Source organism: Cynara cardunculus (assembly GCF_001531365.2).
Source record: "Cynara cardunculus var. scolymus isolate 2C chromosome LG 17, CcrdV1, whole genome shotgun sequence".
Lineage (NCBI taxonomy): Eukaryota > Viridiplantae > Streptophyta > Magnoliopsida > Asterales > Asteraceae > Cynara > Cynara cardunculus.
This window is the reverse complement of record NC_037544.1, coordinates 13,065,575-13,081,267: the sequence shown is the minus strand read 5'-3', so window position 1 is coordinate 13,081,267 and position 15,693 is coordinate 13,065,575. Positions and strand designations below refer to the sequence as shown.

At 35.8% G+C, this 15,693-nt stretch overlaps 1 protein-coding gene across 1 annotated transcript in view; it reads left to right on the top strand.

Moving 5' to 3' along the window:
* The first annotated feature begins 9,481 nt into the window (after positions 1-9,481).
* The window catches only part of LOC112500228 (chloride channel protein CLC-d), a 31,989-nt gene continuing 25,777 nt past the window's right edge, over positions 9,482-15,693 (top strand). The window contains exons 1-5 of the mRNA XM_025103614.1: positions 9,482-9,950; positions 10,045-10,117; positions 14,226-14,447; positions 14,529-14,575; positions 14,662-14,760. Of these exons, the coding sequence (XP_024959382.1) occupies positions 9,765-9,950; positions 10,045-10,117; positions 14,226-14,447; positions 14,529-14,575; positions 14,662-14,760 (627 nt within the window). The 5' untranslated portion in view covers positions 9,482-9,764. The remainder of the gene's footprint in view (positions 9,951-10,044; positions 10,118-14,225; positions 14,448-14,528; positions 14,576-14,661; positions 14,761-15,693) is intronic.

The window sequence follows — 15,693 nt, the reverse complement described above, 5'->3', positions numbered from 1 at the left end:
TAGAAAAYAGAGAATGTCGTCATAAAGACGATGCATTTAATATTTTCTTTTAAAAACAAAAAATTATTTTTAAGAATATGAAGAGTCATTCAGTTAAAAAGTATTGAGAGACTTCTTTTAAAACAATTTAACACTGAAAACGAGAAAGTATTCAGTGATGGTTTTAAGACATCATGTTTTAGTGAAAAAATCACTGAAACTGGCATTTAAAAAACTTTTTGATCCCTAAAGAAAAGAGTCAGTGATTGGTTTAGATTTTTTTTTTAAGATAAAGTATAAAGATATACTTTAAGATGTGGTGAGTGTTGAGAATCACTAAGACCACCTTGATGCGAACTTCGTTGCCAATTTTGTCGGTAAAAACCTGTCAAACCAAGAAAAGCACGTAAAGTAGTGAGTGAGGTTGGAGTTGGCCAATTTTGGATGGTTTGGAGTTTTTCGGGGGCTGCAGAAATGCATTTTTGGGAGATAATGTCGCCAAGAAATTGAATTTCTTGGACCCCAAAAGTACATTTGGAAAGCTTGGCATGGTATTGGTTTTGGTGGAGGGTTGTGAGAACGTAATCGAGGTGTGCATAGTGATTTTCCAATGAGTTACTATAGACAAGAATGTCATAGAAAACGATGACAAACCGTATAAGAACATCACAGAGAAGGTCATTCATGGCCGCTTGGAACGTGGACGGGGCGTTTGTAAGGACAAATGGCATGACCTGGAATTCATAGTGTCCATCTATGGTGTGAAAGGCGGCTTTTGGGATGTCATTTGTAGCCACTCGGATTTGATGGTAACTGGTACGGAGGTCAATTTTTGAAAGAAAAAAAAAAGAAGCTCCATGAAGTTCATCTAAGAGCTCGTCGATTGTGGGGATGGGAAAACGATCACGGATGGTGATTGCATTAAGGGCCCGGTAGTCAACACAAAACCTCCAGTTGCCATCTTTTTTGCAGACAAGGAGAACGGATTAGGAGTATAGGCTTTGTCTTAGTTGTATGGTTCCTTCTTTGAGCATTTCGGCAAATTAGATTGGTCATAATCTGCTTCTGAAAGTGAGGGTAACGATAAGGTTTGACGTTGATGGGTTTGGAGTTTGGGATAGTAGGAATGTGGTGGTCATGAGGTCGGGATGGGGGTAAGCCATGAGGAGGGTTGAAAAGGGTCGAAAATTGGGTTAATAGGGCTGTCATTTTTGGGTTGGTGTGGGTTAAAGGTTCTACCGGAGGGATGTTTGGTGGGGGAACATGGTCCACAATCATGGTATAAAGGGAGGCAACGACGTCTTTTTGGAGGAGGGCGGCAAGGGAGCTTGGAGAAACTTGGGTGGAGCGTGGTTTGCCATAAGGTGTGACGTGTGATCCACGATAGGTGAAAGTCATTTCGGGAATAGCGAAGTTGGCAGTGACCGTGCCAATGGTGCTTAGCCAAGCTAAACCAAGAACGAGTTAGGCTCCGGCAACCAGGAGGATGAAGGAGGGCGTGTAGAAGGTTGTGTGTTTGACGGTGAATTGGATGTCGGCGCAAAAACCCTCATAATGGAGAGAGTGATCGCTCCCAACCATGACAGCAAAGGGTGTGATCGGAGTAGTGGGGATGTGAAGGAGAGAGGCGAGACGTGGTTGAATAATGTTGTGGGTACTACTCGAGTCAATCAAGATGGTGAATGGGTGGTTGTCAATGGTTAGTTTGACACGGAAGGAGCGGGGAATTTGATGCCGAATACGGCAGTTGGAGAGAGAGAAAAAGGAATTGCGACAGAGAAATGTCGTGATTATAGGTAGTGGATATAATTGTTTTTGTTGACTATTGTTATCTACTTTTGTTTTTACATAAAATATTTTACTATTGTTTACAATCAATCTATTGTTCTTATAATTTATGACATGTTTTATGGTTTTGTAATTAATAAATAAATTTTTTCTACTAGATGTATTTAGTAATATCTCTTATATATGTAATGTTCCATAAACTTTTAATCTTAACATCTTATTTTAGTTGAGCAAAAAAAGAAGGGAAATAGAATTTAAATATTTTCATCAATTGTTTGACTTGTGTATCTTTCATTAAGATTCCACCATACCACAAGATTCTATTTAAGTGCTCAAACAATCATTTGTTGAGTTTGTAAATTATACGTTTAATTAATTATTTATTCTTATTGGATCTCAATAGATCATCTTTTCTTTCATATTTTTATTGATCCTCATTTGTTTTACTTGTCTAGAAAATCTTGATAATCTTCTTTATTATTGATCTCTCATTGACTCTCACGATTACTTCATTCACAAGATTCTCTTTTTGTATCAAAATAACATATATTTCTTGTTATGAACTAAAAAAATTCTTACTTTTTATAAAAAATTATCAAACATAGTTTCTATATTATTGTTTTCAAATTATCTAATAAGAAGTACGCAAATTTAAGTACTCTTTTATATAATAAAGATAAATAAGATTTCTTTCCTCAGTAAATTATTAGCATTTCTTGTACTCAATTTTATACTAATGAAAAACATTTATTGAATTTTTTTTTTGTACTTACCAAGGGCCAGTACAAGAAAAGTGAGCTTTGACAATGTGCTTTTTAGCTATGACATGTTTCCGCCACAAGTTATAGAGGCGACATGTTGTTATATACTCTTTTATGATGATAAATGGATTTTTAGCAATGACAAAAGTCGTTGCTAAAAGTCTTGTTTCTTGTAGTGGGCCATGTTTATACGTTCGCCCAGTGCCCATAAAATGTCAGGAACGGGCCTGGATAAACCTCATTGGGAAGAGACATGGCTATTATAGACTATGCACGAGTGTCTATAGCCACTTTCTTCCTATCTTCATCACTCCATTGATGAGGGAGCTTTGGAATCTGCCGTTCAGGAATCGCGGCAGTCGTAGCAGTTTCAGGAACCGCTCGAGATATAGCGTATGGAGCATAGGGTCCATTTTCTATAAGTGTGGAATCTCGGGATCCACACCTTCCAAGAAGAACGACATACGATTCTTCTAGAGACTGAAGTTGTCTCTAATGAATCGGGGAGGTTTGATAAGAGATCCATTGCTGTGAAAGTTGGTGCTAGTGTTTTGTAAAGCCATTTGATAAGCAGTAAATTATCTAAAGAAGAAGAGATAATAAAGTGCAGATAAATAACAAAACAATACAAAAGCAAGGTCTTCTCTTATACCACTTGTTGGTCCCAGCCGGATCTACAAGAGTTTAGAGGTGATCAGTTTGTAAGGGGGGGGGGATGAATACAAACACAGTAACTTTCACTTGTAAAAATATATATTGATATAGAAGGATCAATACATATTTTTATAGATTGTTTGCGGAATAGACAAGGTAAAGAAATATCTATCTAAAACAATCTATAGAAACACACAGATACTGTTGATCCCAGATCTCTCAATAACACTAATAATCTAGTTAAGAATAACCAAATTATGGTGATTTAATGAAGAAAGTTATGAACACTCAAGAAAGAATTGTAAACAATTAAGAACAATCTTGAGCATCAAATGTTTCACTTTTATTAAAGAGAAAACGTAAAAACAATGTTCGTGACTTTCGTGACTCTTTGTACAATAGGCCTAATCACCTATTTATACTAGAAGGCTAATAAGAAGATAACTATCTAATGCGACTTTTTAGCTAATCTTCTATTAACAGATATTGTTTATCTAATCTATGGATAAGCTTTAATATTTAGATAAACTCGAAGTCTAGCTGTTGATTTGTCATCTCCAGTTGTCATTCATGATATGATGAATTCATCCTTATCTTTGATTCTTCAACGCATGCTTCTGAATGAATTGCTGGATAATCTTCTAAGTGTTAGTTGACCAGAGGGTCGATGAAGATGCTCTTTCCATCGCATCCTTGGTCATCCATCGGTCCTCTGGTTGTGCTCCAGACTTGGCCAATTCTGCCTTGTTGTCTTCATCAGTCTTCTGGTTCTTCATCACTTGTTGTTTTTCATTACTTTTACACTTTATGAATTATGGGGTTTAACAGATACACTTAGCAAATATAAGAAGATTTGTCGATAAGAAATAAGACTAGACGAGTGTTCTTGGGAGAGCTTCTAAGAATTATAGAGAGAATTCTAATATGCTTGTGTCTTCCTTGTATGTGTATATGCTTGCTAGGTAGAGAGAGCACTCAGCTATTTATACCCATTGCATTAAATGCAATTCAGAAGAGGCAGAACACGCGTCAAGCTTTTAGAATAAAGCTTGTCCTTTGCTACAGTGAATAGTAATTTTGTCTATTCACTAACATACATTCTTTCATAGAGTTGGTGAGCACTAGAGTCGATTAATCAGCTTCGTGCAGTACTATACTCTTGAGAAGGTATGGGTTTGTCATTTGCGTATGGAAGGACAAGACAAAAACAATCGTGTTTCACCAATTCAATTTGTTTTCATGCAACATTCTATTTTAAATGCATTGCCTAAATCAACATGTCAAGGGACTGATCCAACCCCCGACATAATCCATGCCTATCCAAACTACTGTCCTCTCACCTGCACTATTGTGTTTGGCACAATCAGGGGATACCAATGAACTATCCAAGTTAGGTCAATCAATCGTAATAACACATTCAATTTAAACACATACAAATAGATCAATAACTAAATATTTAAAACCCAACAAAACCTGTCATGTTTTGTCCCAAATGACATATTCATACTCTTTATGCAAATTAAAACCAAAATATAACTAACAAAAACAAATCAGGATTGGATTACACATGAGTCTTCACATCTGGTCAACTTTGAAACAAATTTAGCTCATTATCGAGTTGGAAAATTCAACGATTTCTAGATATTTAAGCATTGTCATAACAGTTGAATGTAAGAACATAAACCTAAAATCACTATTGAAAGATCAAATCAATACCCAACAACCACGATATTCAAAGTACTCTCAATAATAACATGTATCTGCCCTTCAAATCAATAAAAACGAAATTCAACCACGAAATTGAACTTGTTAAATCCCGTTGGTTCCTATTATTTGTGGTTGTAGAAAAAGTCCTCCACAACACTCTCGTTACTGGTGTGTAAAATTCCTTAAAACTCAGAAAAGCTTATCTCTTTTTATGCTTGTGTTTGTACGTGTGTGTTGTGATCCAACGCCAACAGCCCTCAATCCCTCATGGGTGCTCTTCTCCTCCCTATATTGCGTCCCTACTTCATGGCGGCTGTATTAATGCATCCCCCCCACCATAGACTCCAATATATATATATATATACACACACACACACATTAAGATGGAGAAGAGGCCCTAAGGCCCACACCTTTTTTCTTTATTCACATGGGCTTCATAAACCAAATCCATTCTCCTTCGCTACGTTGTACCTCATGTTGTATAACTTGTACTTGATTTTTTTTCTAAAATTACTTCTTGTTGTCCAGCACCACTATTTCACCTTCAACATCAGTTTCGACCTAGATTCCTCCAAATTTTCAGAAACTCAAAACTTCAAAGTTGTAAGGCCGTTTGTTAGCTTTCTAGATGATCCCTTAAATCCGATCTCAGACGAGTGAGATATGCTCGAAGTAACATAGCCTCAGAAAGCTATAAAAAATTCTCCTTTTATCCCTTTCTCACTCCAAACTTTTTCGAACCTATCGAAATACAAAAACACATTAATGTAGTTTGGGTTTACCATTTTAACGCATTAATGAGGAATGATTGACAAAAAAAAAATAAACTAGAACGAAATGACCAATCAGCTGACATATTTACCAAAAGTCGATCTCGGCCACTCTTTCTTCTTTTTTGCTCCAAGCTCTGCGTTGGACGAGACACTACGGGCCTGTTTACTTGTGGCTTAATGAGCTTATCAGATAAATGGGCTTATTCTCACAGCCATTTTAGGCTGTTTACTTCGGGCTTATTCGCCCAGACATGGGCTTATTCGCACAGCAGGGTACCATGACTTGTCCACATTAAGCCAAGAAAATGACCTGCCTACCCTTCAACAAAACCACGCCTCTCTTTTCTCCTCCAGTAGTCGCTCCTTCAACAGAACCCTAATCGACAGATTGTGCTGCTCGTTATCCAATCTTCTCTTCTCCAAAGGTAACTCTTCTCCTTATCTATAGATTATACTCGATTTTGCTGCTCGTTGATGCTCGATTCGCATCTGAATATAATTGATTTTATCTGTTGATTTTGCTGCTCGTTGATGCTTGATTCGCATCTGAATATACTTGATTTTATTTGTTGATTTTGCTGCTCGTTGATGCTCGATTCGCATCTGAATATACTCGATTTTATTTGTTGATTTTGCTGCTCGTTGATGCTCGATTCGCATCTGAATATACTCGATTTTATCTGTTGATTTTGCTGCTCGTTGCTGCTCGATATTGCTTCTGATTTTACTCGATATTGCTTCTGATTTTACTCGATATTGCTTTTGATTTTACTCGATTTTATCTGTTGATTTTGCTTGATAACTTGGTTGCTGCTTGTTACACATTGGAGGGTCAACGAGCTCTGTATTAGTTTTCTCATGAGAAGTTATTAGTAGCCCCCTATTAAGGGATTCTAACAATCACAAATAATCTGGAATGTGGCTAGAAATTCTCACATTCAAATTTCTTACATCCTTGTCAAGTTTGAACCTAAACCCAAAATCCTCATCCCTGATAGTTGCAGGAGTCCAACTCATTACATTTTGAGGCCACAGCTCGAATATTGTATGTAAGGCTGCACAACCTAAGTTATAATTTGACCCAGATAACATCAACGTCAACTTAAACCATGCCCATAGTTAATACTCAGGGGTAAATTGGCCATTTCTGTTATTCAGACTGTTGATTCAGATAGAAAAGTAAACAACAACCYAAATTTATCCAGACAGCCAAATTTATCCAGACAGACAAATTTATCCATACAGGACTTAATAGAAAATTTGGTAAACAGCCCCTACGTCTCGCTTGGGGGGGATAGTAAGGATAATGATAGATGAAGTTAAATTTTGTTATGATTTGTTATTCTTGTTTAGATAGGATTATTTATTACATTTATTGTTATCCATTATGTACATATAAATATAAACCCACAACCACCAAAAAGGTGCATGGAGAGAATTCTATTAATAATTCTCGGTAAAGATATGTACTTTTATCAATGAATATATTCATCTATGCATATCTACTACTCCATGCAAGTATATATAATTGATACATTGTTGATCCTCTATCTCAGTAATTTGATGATGATCATTTTATCTAACGAATTTTTTTTCTCTTTATTAAGTTTCATCGATCATCCCTGAGTCTGTTCAGTGATCGCTGAACAAGTATTGTATCTCTCAAGAGATAAGTATTTTTGGAGAAGGCAAAACTCGCACCAAAAGAACCTTAAGTGATATCGAAGATAAAGCTGAAGACAAAGACAAGCAGTTCGTGATCTGATGTGGTTTCAGTGATAACAAGTCTGTCTACAAATGTGTGAAGTCTACTCAAAATTCAGCATACACTAAAGAAACCTTAGGGTTATTCCAATGTCAACAATCAAAATGAATCTTGTTGATGAAGTTTAGTTTTTGTCTTATCCTTGTACACACAAAGAACAAACTCATACCTCCCAAAGTAAAGCACTCGTGCAGAGTCACCTTATTGTCTCCAAACGTGTTTACCTACTTTGTGAAAGACCACTGTTTATATACAACAAAATCATGTATATCTGAAAACAAAGGACAAACTCACCTCTAGAAGCTTGCCACGTGCCTTGTACTGTCTGACTTGCATTTAATGCAATGAGTATAAATAGTTGAGAAGTCCCTCCTTCTTAGTTGCTCTAAGATAAAAAAAATCTACCCAAGAAGAGACACCTTGACAAGCACAAACTTGTTAACCTTGCGAAAGTATATTTACTTCAAGTGAAGAACATCAACTAAACTCTTCCTTTAGAGAAGTTATCGGTTCTTCTTTTTAGCAAGCCTTTCATTTCGTGTGTTGGTCCTAGCCGGATCTACAAGAGTTTAGAGGTGATCAGTTTGTAGAAGGGGGGGTGAATACAAACACGATAACTTTCACTTTTAAAAATATATATTGATATAGAAGGATCATTACAGATTGTTTGCGGAATAGACAAGGTAAAGAAATACCTATCTGAAACAATCTAGAGATACAGACAGATACAGTTAGCAAATATAAGAAGATTTGCCGATAAGAAATAAGACTAGAAGAGTGTTCATGGGAGAGTTTCTTAGAATTATAGAGAGAGAATTCTAATCTGCTTGTGTGTCTTCCTTGTATGTGTATATGCTTGGTGAGTAGAGAAAGCACTCAACTATTTATATCAATTGCATTAAATGCAATTCATTTTAAAGGAAAGCTTGTCCTTTGCTACAGTGAATAGTATTTTTTTCTATTTATGAGCAGATATCCTTTCATAGAGTTGGTGAGCACTAGAGTTGATTAATTGGCTCCATGCAGTACTATACTCTTGAGAGGGTATGTGTTTGTCCTTTGTGTATGGAATGACAAGACAAAAACAATCGTGCATGACAAGTTTCATTTGATCGCTGAATGCTGGAATGACGCTGGAGGTCTCTTCAGCATTCACAGAGGCTTATGCAGTCTTCACACATATGTTGAGTAGGTTGTAATCAGTGAATACCGCTTCAGATCACAAACACGCTAGTCACTAATCTTCAGTTTCATTCTTCGACTTTTGCTGAAAGTTCTTTGGTATAAGTTTAGTCTTCTTGAAATATAATTGTCAATGTAGAGTTACAATACATGTTTTAGCGATCACTAAACAGACTCAGTGACGATCGTTGGAACTGAATAGACATAAACATAATACTTCGATAGTTAAAGGGACTATCATCAAATCAATGAGAGAGGATCAACATCTTGCTTTTTGTATCTCGTGTGTTCCCTAAATTTTTTTAGATAAATTATGTATCTTATCTTATTCCGCAAATAGTCTGTAAATTATGTATTGATCTTCTTTATCAATAAAGGATTTTAAAAAATGAAAAAAATTGTGTGTTTGTATTCATCCCTCCTTCTACAAACTGTTACATTTAAACTCTTGTAAATCCGTCTGAGACCAACATACATAAACCGACTAAAATTCATTCAATATCATACATGATTACATTTCTTTGGATGTGTTTAATCATATATGATTAAACATTTGTGTGTTATGAATGCAACATGTGTGTAATGATATATGATATAGAAATTTCTCATTTTCTCATAAAATGTTTAGCTTCTCATTTGTATCTACCCTTATATTTTAATATATAAATTGTTATTTTTTTAAGGAAATAGGAATAAAATCAAAAGAACACCAAAATGGCCTTACTTAGCAGGATTTTCTTTAAACTGTATCTAACATGAAATCTGTAACCAATAAAATAAAATAAAACAAATGAAGTATAAGAAACCCAATCACAATTTCCACCAAACCAGAGGGACCATACTCAACGTTACGTGAACCGTTTTGCAATTGAAAGGAGTAATAAATACCCTGTGCTGTAAGTCGTCACAAAGCCCTTTTCTGTTGGGTGGGAATTCCTCTTGAAAACCACGTTTCATCAACAGCGACTGTAAAGACTACATGAATCATTCGGCACCATTGTAGATCAACAAAAGAAGAGCTAGAAAGAGAGAGGATCATTCAGCCCCCATTCCTCTTTCTTCTTCTCAAAAACCCACCAAAACTTCCAAACTCTTCACACCCAAATTCTCCAATTCTACCAGATCAGAGCTGTAGATTGATCTCCCCACAATAATATGCTATCGAACCATCTTCAGAACGGTGTGGAGACCGCCAAGCTAATTTGGTCTCGGTTGCCCAACGCGGAAGATGTTAGTGACGCCGAGCCTGATGAAGATGGGGTTTTGAGAAACGATGGATTTGGTGGTGTTGAAAGTCTTGATTATGAAGTCATTGAGAACTACGCCTATCGGCAAGAACAGGTTTCTTTTGGAATTTGTTATCTACTTCAATCGATATGGTAACCGTAAACTGTTAACAACTCTCTCTTGTTTTTTCAACTCCTCGTAACTGCAGGCGCGAAGAGGAAAGCTTTATGTTTGGTACTACGTGGGAGTTAAATGGTTCTTTGCTCTGCTGATTGGCATAGGTAGAGTGATCTTCTGCTTGATATACGTGTTCCATTGTTAGCTATGTTCAATTGATTTTATGCTCTATAGTTTGTGTTTGTAATTATGGCTATGCCATGTGATTGCTTATACTATGTTATACCACTGAACAAAGTTAAAAAGTGACTCCCAGGTATTAGTTCGAGCTTGTGAAGGTACTATTGCAATTTCTATTACAAGACTCATGTATATGCTCATTACAACTAGAATTAGTTAGAATTCTACCGGTATGTACACCCACTTAGCCATTTCAAACTAAAAGTGAGGTGTATCAGGCCAAGAAGGCCTTGGAATTGGTCCCATCCTTAACACTGCGAATGTTTGCTCTTCGCATAAGTTTCTTTTTCTCACTTCTTGCATCCACAGGGTCTACTATTGAGATGATCATCTTATGTCGAAAGGCGTCTATGCATCGATGCAGAATAGATTTGTGAAGAATTAGGAATGAACTATTAGTTGAAGAACAGTAAAATAAATAGGTCCTGGAAATATTGCCCCAAAGCAAACCTATGATCTCTTTATCATCACAATTAGGATAGACTTGGGGCACTATCTGAAAGGTGGACTGCATCACCCGAACAAAGAGAAACTCCCAAAATTTCATTCACATGGTTGTTGCATGATGCATCATAATGCTTGGAACTTGGCGAACGGCTATCATACGTTATATTAAGAAAGGAAACCATGAATTAGGATTCTGGGTCCAAAAATTAAAAGAATAGGATTAACTAAGATTATATAATTCTATCTCTTATGCATAAGCTTACTTGTAACTTTGATTATAAGAAACATGAGCAAAGTAAACTATCAATATCTTCAATTATCGAATAAAAACACTCCTATCCCGAAAGAATAAGCAGCATTCCCTTTGACACATAGTTTAGACTAACGATCAAAGACCTAAAATGGCTTTAATGAGACAACGTTGAGAAACTTTGAAACCACAATTAATCTCACCAATATCTTTTCATGACTGCTGACTGACAAGTAGGTAAACTTGCAAAAAGATCTTTGAGAAAATGAAACGTTGCATATTTGTTGGAACAACACAAAATAAAAGGTGTTGTATTTTTTGGGGATAGAAGGAGTACATAACTGTAGTGTTTTCAACTTAATTGGACATCTCGTATTTGCAAATGACAATCAAAAGTAATTCTTTATACCTGAAATCCAGGAAGGTTCACCTCTTCATGTTTGTTTTTAGGTTGCATGGTGTGCTAAATATTCCTTTTGATTTAATCTTAGCTTGTGATCGGAAGAAATCGTCAGCTTTTCTAGTGTTGTGGTGCTGATTAGGTGTTCGCTTGGTCCCTCACTTTCTACTATATTTCTGCAACCTAACATTCTCTTGTATATAGATTTCTAATCTCGTCATTTGCTGTAGGAACATATATTCACCTTATCCTTTGCATTTGGCTACATTGATCTTATGTTTGTGGTTCAGTGTAAAGATATTGGTTCTTAGATTAAGACAGGAGCCACCATCTTGTAAAACTTATGCTTCAATTTCACAGGGTTTTCACAGTCCTAAGGCCTTTGGGATCATTTATAACAGCTGTCAAACTAACCATGTTAGCACTCGAAGTAGAAATGCTAGTCTTAGAATAATACGGCTGATTGCGTGATTTGATAATAATATTTATGTATGTAGTCAACGCCCAGTTTCATGTAGGACTGTAAGTCCCAACTAGGGAATTGAACTGAACAAGTAGGTCTGCATGTTTGGGTTTTTTAGGCCTTGCTGTTCAGCTTTGATTTACAAAATTTTCGAACCAAATGGTTCAGTTTGGTATGTGGTTGTTGATACCGAACTAAATCAAAGTGAACCGAGCCGACAATGTATATGTATGTATTTTTATTATTTTCTAGATCATCAATAATTATCAGCCATTGGATCTAATACCTTACTAACCATTCATAATTCACAGAGTCTGGCTTATTGCTCCATGAGACTCCTGATTCAACAATTCCTTGTGATGAACTTTAAGCTAACTGCAAGTTCTGCTTTGTTGGATTTTAGTCTGTGTTGTGTTTTTTGATGCTTTTTTAGTTTGGATTCAATCTTCTTTTCTTTTTTTCCTCGTTTTTGTTCCTGGATTTGTACTGGGGAATCTCAAAATGTGGAGTCAAATGATGTTGTCGCCTTTGGTGCTGCTGTAATATTTTTAGTGCTTGGTTTTTTCTAAGTGGACGCATCTAAATGCCTTAAAAAAGAGGGAAAGGGAACTTCTTACTGGGGGCTTCACTTGATGACCAGCATCAGTTCCATCCCTGTTATCACTTTCTCTTGGAACCTGTCTTCTATAAACTACCCTTTCCATGCTGTGTTTGGTATGACTGAATGAAGTGAGGCTGGATTGGGATGATCCATTGAATAAAAATCCTTGTTTTTTGGTATATTTTTATTATTTTGGAATGAATGAATGGATATTTTTTTTATTGCAAGACTACTTTAACCTGCCATATTCTATCTTTTGCCTCATCAGCCTCAATGTGGTATCACATGAAGTCTTGGCTACAAAATTCACTGCCTCCTCTAAAAAAAGACGCTAGGAATTTGAAGCTGAAACTCATATTTAAACCTAAATAATCTTGTTTTAAGAACAATAAACAGTATATGCGATGTGATAAATGCATGTCAAAACCAAAGAAGAAAGAAGAAAGTAACATTGGCAAATAAGAACACCATTTAGGGTAAATGAGAATTTATTTTATGTTTAAGATTAGAGTCTCGTATGAATAGAGTTAACATATGATCTTTAGGACTGAAATGATTTTTATTCACTTACATTTTTTATCAGCTGTGAATGGAATTATGATTAGAATCTTCATCAAATTTTTAGCTCAATTTCTAATTCACGAAGATCGCGAGCCTGATTTCTAATTTGAGTTGGGTTTCTATATAATTTTTAACTGTCAGGCATTTGATGTGTTTGATTATAACTTTGGCTTGAAGAAAATTAGTTGAATATACTGTAAATACAATCTATTCATGAATGTACGAAAAAATCCTCTTCTAATTGAAAAAACCATGGAGTTGGTGGACTAGAGTTCCTTCCATTCCTTTGCATATGTGACCAAACAACATTTTAGGGGCTGTTTGTTTGTGGATTAATTGGCTTAATGCTATGGGGGGCTTATTCGTTCTATATCAGAGTGTTAGTTTGCGGCTTAATGTTTGAGCCCTCAGTTGGTTTGGCTTTATGGATTCAGCCCCGTCCCCTTGGCTTTATTGACTCAGCCATGCCATTTTACGCTCCATACCCTTGATAAAAAACTCGAACCTGATAAAAGAACAAAGTGTGCCATTGACCACTTGCTCTTCATCACACAACAACGCCTAATTCCTTGTGCGCCACCTGCTGTTGCCGTCTCTGCATCGCTGTTTATTCAGCACGAAAATAAAACAACAATTTATCTAAATCTATAGCTTGATTCATATTTATACAGGCCTTATTGAAAAAAAAAACATATCCTTATTTCTTTGAAACAATCCATTCCATTCAGTCTTGGTCCCACACTATGACACTACCTTACTCCTTGTTAGTGATGGGTGGATAATTAATTAATTTAGCTGTAAGGGTTACAATAATAACCTATTATTGTTAAGAAATCTAATAAAGCACTAACTTTAGATGCGAAGGAACTAGAATCCACATTTTCTTGGATTCATTCGTCATTTGTGGAATCTTTCGTTGAATATTGAACACAGAAGCATTTAACAACAATTAGTCATTCAAAAATGGTTCTATGCTTTACCTAATTTGCTACTTGTAAGAAAAAGAATTCCAAGATGGCTATTGCATTTGTTCAAGCATAAGTAGATAGAACCATGGGATCATGGTAGTGCCCCCACCCAATTAATCTCGACTGTTTGAGGTTCAAGCATCACAGGGAGCTATTGCATTTGTTTAGGCTATTAAATCAAAGAAGGTTCTCAAGAAAGCTATGATTTTTTAGTAAGCAATTGTTGCCTATTTTGGGTTTGGATGTTACTATAGTTTTTGTATTCTAGATATTGAAAATAAAGTAATTTTGGTCTTTATCCTGTCTTCTCACATGTTTTCCTTCTTGATTGGTTGAGTTTAGGCACTGGCTTAGCTGCTGTTCTCATCAATATCTCTGTTGAGAATTTTGCTGGATGGAAGTACTCGTTGACTTTTAGGATAATACAGAGTTCATATGTGGCTGGATTTATTGTATATACCGTGATCAACTTGGCTTTAGTCTTTTCATCCGTTTTTATCATTACACAATTTGCCCCAGCAGCAGCAGGATCTGGTATACCTGAAATCAAGGGTTATTTGAATGGTAAGCATTTGCATTTAATGTTCATTATGTTAAATGTTTGATGCTGGTGGCTTATGGACTGATTCTTGTGAAATTGTGCAGGGATTGATACTCGTGGTATCCTTCTCTTTAGAACGTTGATAGGAAAGGTGATAGTACTTTCTGATTTTGAGAAGATTAGTATGACTGTTCATTTTGAATGTTCTTAGAAGGAATTATGTATGCAATATTATAGATATCTGGAAGCATCGGATCTGTGGGTGGTGGACTGGCACTTGGTAAAGAAGGGCCTCTAGTTCATACTGGTGCTTGTATTGCTTCCTTACTTGGACAGGTAGGCACATCTTTCTTCATTTATTCTAATTATCCTAACTACGAATAAGCTATTGTGTTCTTTGATTGGTACGTTGATTTGGTGATCTTTATTGAAATGGTAGTTATTTTCATGGGCAGGTAACTGTTTTAGGATGGTGAAGCTTAACATGTTAACTTTAAAACATTGCTAACTGCAACTGAATATTATGTGGATATACTTTAATGATTATGCAAGTTCTACGCTTAATAATATAGAACTTTTGTACCCGTATTGTTTAGCCCTCGAGAACTTCTCCTTTAATCCAGTAAAATAGGTTTGCTTTGAATGGCAGTCCGATTAAATTCAGCTACAAAGCAGATTGGCACACATTGGTCACTTTCCAATTTCATTGGCATATAGCTAGCATAAGGAAGTTTGTTTACTTAATAACAAAGTATTTACAAAGTAATACATGGCAATATAAGGGGGTGTTTGGTTAGATGTATTAAATAGTCATTAATGGGAATGAATATGAAAGAAACTAATTGGTTATATATAATATAATGAGTTCATTCCTCCACGAACCCAAATTTTCATTCCTGGTTAATCTGGAGGGATTGAAAATTCATTTTCATTCCCATAAATTCATTTTCATTCCCATTCCATGTCATTTTCATTTTCATTCCTCTACCTAAACCTAACACCCCTTAGGTGAATGAAAATAGTTTGAAGTGATCTTGACCGTAAAGAATCACTTTAAAAGGTGAGTGATTTATGTAGAATAGTACAATCGAATAAAATAATTAAGTTAGAAGAAAATAGTGTTATGGTTTAAAATATTTGAAATTACATGTATTTTGAATGATGTAATGGGAGAGGAATGTGATATTCACACACTCACATATGTGATACGCTTTGCTGTTATGGCTGTCAAAATATGAAACCATGGTTAGGACCGCGATTTAAATTAGC